Genomic DNA, 6,000 nt, shown 5'->3' with positions numbered 1-6,000 from the left:
CCCGCAGTCCTTTATAAAGTGGAATTGAGGAGACGTGCTCCCCTCGATCTAAACAGTATGGCGCCGTCGCCGGCCGCTGGTCCTCTTCTCTTGCCATCCATCGCACTATCCCCCCCCCCCCCCCCCCCCCCACATCCGCTCCTAATCTTCTCCGGCGCCACCCGCAGCCTTCTCAATCTCCACCCTCTTGCTCAAGTGCCATGCTTCTCCGATTTGGATGGCGTCGATCTAGAAAAACAATCCCGTCAATCGAAAATCTGTCGTCGTCATGCCGAGGCATGGTCGGGCGTCGTCGCAGAGGAAGAGAAGAACCCAGCAGGGATACGGGTGGAGGACGCCGACGGCTCTCCCGCAAACGACGGCCACACGAGCCTGCCCCTGGAGTCTCTCCGCGCCACTTGGACCACCAGCGCCTCAATGGGGAGTTCTAGCTTGGTGGTGAATCAGAGTCGGAGCCCCCGAAGCTAGCTTCATCTTCTTTAGACAATAGGGATGTCTTTCCTCCCGGCGCCCGTAGGCAACCTTGGCTAGCCGCCGTCAGGATCTGGCCTACACGGGCTCACAACGTCGGACCCATCGATCCCGAATCTCGCCACTACAGGACATGAGGAAGAGATAATCAGTTCTGTGTGCCCTATTGCTGTTTATGGAGAACATAGAATAGAGATTTTTGGCCCAACCCCCACCGCCTCGCTGACTCCACCTCGCCTCGGGTCACCTCCCACTGGGCGTCCTTCGCCCAATCGACGACCTCCGCGGCTACAACATCCAGCGCGGTGTCTCCTGGTACGGACCGGGTGGAGATGTGAGCTCGCTAGGAAAGATCAGGGGAGGGAGGAGCTACCGCGCGCATCCATACCAGATCAGGAAGTCGGCACGTGCATCCGTGCTCGATCCGGGCGCCACGGTCAAGGCTGGATGAAGGAGAATGCAGCAGTTGCTTGGATGTCGGGGAGGGGAAGGGAGTACAGGCTGGTGTCGTTGTGCAGTACTCTCTCCGTAAAGAAATATAAGAGCGTTTAGTGATCTGAACGCTTTTATATTCTTTTTACAGAGGGAGTCATATATAGGAGATCAAATCACGAGCGGAGGTATACGGAGCACCGGGCAGCAGCTTCGTCATCTCGTGTTGGTGCGGCTGGAGCTCGGGTGGCCGTCATGGCTGGGAGTGGAGAACGACCGGGCGTTGGTAGGAGGGAGCTAAGGAAGAGTAGGAGCAGAGCTGGGTGTTGAGGTAGCAGAAGGAGGAAGATGGAGGCGGAGCAACGCTGAGTGATGTGCAGGAATAGCGATGTGTGGACAAGAGAAGGGGCATCTAATGGGCCGTGAGATGAGGAATTTCTGGGAATCGATGTTCTTGCTACTGTTCTTTTTACGAACTGCTGCTACTACATGTTGTGCTGCATTGACTGCGTGCTAGCATTAACTATAAAAGAAAATGTGCGGGTGAGCTCCGATAAGGACATCTTCAACAGTTTGTATGTTAGCTTGTTGGTAAAATATGACATGTCATCAACTAACACCTTAACATACAACAAGTTCAATAGATTGTATCTAGTTTGTTCAATAGGATGTGAGATAATAAATAAGGTGCTCTCTCATTCTACATTGAAGCTTGTGTGAGGGATGTTGGTTCATATACATACAACCTTCCTCTCTTTCCTCATTTATTGTATGACACATCATCAAAATTCCTATGTGGCAAAGTCTACGAACAACTATCTTACAACCAACGAAGATGCCCTAATAAATGATTCCTTGGCTGTTGTTTGTCGTACTGCCATAGTTTAATTTGCATGCCGATGGTATATCACAGATAAATTATCATTATATATATAGTAATTAAAATCATCTAGAGAATTTACTGTAAACCAAAGGTTTGAAGCACGCAACCTGAGGAAGCTGCAGCTTGTAGAAGCGAAACTATTCAGGTTGCAATATACTGTACACATTTAAGTAACCGTGTGCCCTAGTCAATGGGTTCCTTTATGATCTTAAATCTCTGGATGAGAAAAGTTCCTTGAAGTTTAGATGAGTTCTGCAGAGTGCAGACAGGTAGATGGACATATATCATGAAGTGCGCCCTGAGGTCAGAGTGTGCAACGGTTCCAGTTATTAGCATGGAAATTCTATGCTTCACCAAAGTAGCACCCTATTTTGCTCCAACTTCCACTAAACACTAGCGCAAGGTGTTCTGGATCCAGCAAACAAAACTAGGAACCTATCTGAATTCTGATCTAGGAACGTAGATCGGTACTTGTTGATGCTTGCCGGGCCTCTGGCATGTCATGTCAATCCCTTGCAACAGCCACCAGCTGTTTTCCGATGTTGCGCCCGTAGAAGAGCCCGACAAGAGCTGCCGGCATGTTCTCGATCCCCTCGGCGACGTCCTCCACGTAGGTGATGTTCCCTTCCTTGAGGTGACTCACCATCTCCTCTTCGAACTTGCGGTAGGTGCCGAAGTGCTCCGTCACGATGAACCCCTCTATGCGGACGCGCTTGGTAACGACGCAGGCAAGGTTGCGCACGCCCTCATGCAGCTCCAGGTTGTACTGCGAAATCAACCCGCACATGGCCACCCGCCCGTGCAGCCTCATGTTGAGTAGCGCAGCGTCTAATATCGCACCACCCACATTGTCGAAGTAGATGTCAATGCCCTCCGGGAAGCACCTGATAGAGCAAAGCATCATGACACCAATTACTCTTGGTTAATCGGCCCAAAGTGTGGAACATAGTGGTATAGCACCGAAAGGGGCTTGCAATTAACCTCTTTAGTGCGGCGTTGAGGTCCTGTTCCTTCTTGTAGTTGAATGCATCGTCGAATCCAAACTTTGTTTTCAAGAGGTTGACCTGAAGAGAAGGCAAATTTATCCCATGAGAAATGGTGTATTAGTTATGTTATGAAAGGCATTGATATTTGGGGATCAGTGAAATTGCTAAAGGCAGTGAGGCAAAATCAGTATGAACAAAACCATCCATCGTATGGGGAAGGCACGGCCGGAGGAGAAGAGAAAAAGAGCATCTACATACCTTCTCATCAGAACCGGCACTGCCAACTACATAACAACCTGTGATCTTGGCAAGCTGTCCGACAAGTTGTCCGACGGCGCCTGATGCTGCCGAGATAAACACATAGTCGCCCTTTTTTGGCTTGGACACATCGAAAAATCCAGCATATGCAGTAAGGCCTGGCATGCCTGAATTATGAAAAAAATGCATTATGAATACCTGAACATGACATGGTATACTACACTAGTTTACATATTCTATCATGAATGCATGATGAACTAGGTTTCAGTGCTTAGTGAATCAAGGTTGCCTTATTTGGTTGATTATAGCAAGTGGTCTTGTAGTAACAAACAACCAGACAAGTAATATATAGTGAACTCACCGAGAACACCTAAGTAGCACGACAGCGGTAATTTGGGATGGTTGATCTTGAAAATTGACTCCGGACTAGTGATCAATGTGTATTCTTCACATGCTGTCATTCCCCACACGAGATCACCGGCCTTGTAATCCGGGTGCCCGGATTCTACCACCTTGCTCACGCTGAAAGTAGGTATAACCTGGCAAGATTCAAAGGAGGCACCAAATTGTCAAGGGTTTCGGCGGGGAAAATTTTCTGAAAAAAGAGAGGCTGCTGAATCCATGTCCATCCATCTGCAGAACACTGCTGATTATATTACAGCCAAAACATACACGGTACCTCCCCGGGGACGTAGTCCGGGACGTAGCTGGGCTCCTTGTGGTTGGTCATCCGGCTGCGCATGTAGGGATCGCAGGAGAGGTACAGGTTCTTCACCATCACCGCCGCCGACCCGGGCGGGACGGCCAGGCGCACCGTCGCCGTGACGAGCTCCATGTCGTCCTCGGTGGGGAACCCCGTCACATGCCGCTTCAGGATCACGCTCCTGTTGCTCACCTCCGCCGCCGCCGCCATTGTTTCCTTTCTTTCTTGGACGTACACAACGCACCGATGAACTGGTGATTTTCTCGGATATCTAACGCCTTCGGGAGGGTATGTTTCGTGCGTGGCGGATGGAGATCGAGCGGGTGGTGGGAGCGGCCGGCCGGCCTGCAGATAAAACTATCGGCAGACCACCCCTCGTCCTCTCCGCCGCGGCATCATCAACAGAAGAAATGCAAGATTCTTGCTCTGTCGACTTGCGTGAATTAATTAAACTAGATATTCGAATAAGATCTTTGTCTATGAGACGCGGGGCCACCCTTATGGTTGTGGACTTGGATGTGCATAGTAGCAAAAACAAGATCCTCCACCGGCTATACCAGGGATGGCATGAGAGGAGACACATGTCCGTACCTGATAACTGTCTTTTGGCAACGGAGATAGGCGACTTCCACTATAGGAAAACCATATTTTGTCTTTTGTTTCTCGGTAAGCCGAGTTATTTTAACGGCTTCTCGGCTTGTAGCGCTTTAAGCCGTTGGAGTCAAGGCACACGGCGAAGAACAGGTCCTCGGCTTACCACCAAGAACACGTGGAAGCGTTGTACACATACTCTGTACTGTCGCATCCAAGGTCAAGAACATGGCGCCTCTGTACACATTCGATAAGGTTCTCGGTCCGCCTGCTGTTCTGCCTCTTCCACACAGTCATGATTCTCCGTTCGCCCGGCAATAAACGATCCACAAACTTGGTCCTGCTTTGTATCTGCGCTTACCGATAGAAATAACTCGTCGGCTGGTATGCTCTGGGTCAAGGATACGCCAACAGACTTCACATCGGGATCAGCCTTATTTGTGGTCAAAACACTCTCAGACAAGAATCCCGTTATAACCAATACAGACTCCCTCGATCAACTTACAACGCAATTTCCTAACAGAAGTTGTATTTTGTTATACTCCAATATCTCATGCATACTCTATTGGAGTATGCTATGCAACGGAAATACATGCATCAACTTCATAGTTCTCAATAAAATCTCATATAGGATGGGTTGAACCAGTGAAGTGCCTACCATTTATACTACTATGGTGACTACTATGGCTGGAACGGTCATACAACCTTGGTGAACCTACCTGACTTTGTCATGCAGAAGGGCCATCATATATACAACTTAGGCAGCCATTTAACTTGTATGCGTTCAACCAACTCATGAGATTAGCACACCACAAGCTCTAAAGCGAAAATGCAAATTTGCAGACTATGCACGCACCTTTTGAGTATTGCGTACAAGAGTATATTCTAGTCTTAAACGTGTATTTGTAACACCATTATCTAATTTAAAAACGCCTTTGACCCAAAGTATAAAAATTAGCAATTTGAAAGTATGGCCTTGTGGAAAACGGTCCACCGCAAACACTAGACACTAGCGCCTCCCACACCTCTTGCCGTTGCCGCAGGGCAAGGCCCGTGCGGCTGATAGCGGCGGTGGGGTTGTCTTCCATCTCCAAACGATACCTCTCACACCCCCCTCCCCACAACGCCGGTGGTGCCGCGAGGCTCCAACCATCGTGGTGGTGCGTCCGACACCTCCTCTTTTGTCCGTCCCTAGGACGTTCTCAACCGGATATGTGCTTCACATTGCATGATCAGGGCCTCCGCATGCCCACTCCTCCTCAGTCGTTATGGGATCACGACCTCAACTCGACGTCGTGCACCATCCTCCATCGTCGGTCTTAGGATGGATTTGCGTGCCTCGTTGCCAGATCTGGTGCTCAACCATCCCTTGTATCTTGATTTGTCACCTTCATCCAATCATCCTTGTGTTGCTATGTGAGGTTGCTCATTTCTGATTGTTTTTGTTTGGTCATTTCCTAGCGGGTACGACGCTCCTACCAGCCCTGTTCTCCGCCCCTACCGTCGGGCTGATCTCTCTTCTATAGATCTTCTTTGGTTAGATTGGTGGCGGCTGGCTCAGTGGCGAGTGGTGCATATGCTTGCTGGGCTATTCATGGTTGTCTTCCTCCTGCGATGGTGCTATCCTCGGTGCATGGTTGTGGTCGTCTCTTTCATGGCTCTCATGCTCGTGCAAT

The 6,000-nt window shown here is 49.6% G+C and overlaps 1 protein-coding gene across 1 annotated transcript; it reads right to left on the bottom strand.

Annotated features, from left to right (window-relative positions):
• Nucleotides 1-2,291: 2,291 nt before the first annotated feature.
• LOC123048489 (2-alkenal reductase (NADP(+)-dependent)-like) lies at nucleotides 2,292-4,012 on the bottom strand. The gene is made up of 5 exons (XM_044471582.1): nucleotides 3,710-4,012; nucleotides 3,392-3,569; nucleotides 3,031-3,197; nucleotides 2,768-2,850; nucleotides 2,292-2,670 (listed from the first exon to the last, which is right to left on the bottom strand). The coding sequence occupies exons 1-5, from the start codon at nucleotides 3,941-3,943 to the stop codon at nucleotides 2,292-2,294; spliced, it is 1,041 nt and encodes a 346-aa protein (XP_044327517.1). The 5' UTR covers nucleotides 3,944-4,012.
• Between the last annotated feature and the right edge of the window lie 1,988 nt (nucleotides 4,013-6,000).

Source organism: Triticum aestivum, chromosome 2D (genome assembly GCF_018294505.1).
Source record: "Triticum aestivum cultivar Chinese Spring chromosome 2D, IWGSC CS RefSeq v2.1, whole genome shotgun sequence".
Lineage (NCBI taxonomy): Eukaryota > Viridiplantae > Streptophyta > Magnoliopsida > Poales > Poaceae > Triticum > Triticum aestivum.
Note: the sequence above shows the minus strand (reverse complement) of the source record. Positions and strands in the feature narration are given on the sequence as shown.

Bases quoted from the DNA above. Each gene is read 5' to 3' on its own strand.
- LOC123048489 (XM_044471582.1), bottom strand. From the start codon at position 3,943: ATGGCGGCGGCGGCGGAGGTGAGCAACAGGAGCGTGATCCTGAAGCGG. The intron at 3,198-3,391 runs GTGAGTTCACTA...TTCATAATTCAG, and splicing joins GTGCTACTTAGGTGTTCTCG to GCATGCCAGGCCTTACTGCA. The intron at 2,671-2,767 runs GTTAATTGCAAG...TTGCTCTATCAG, and splicing joins CTCAACGCCGCACTAAAGAG to GTGCTTCCCGGAGGGCATTG.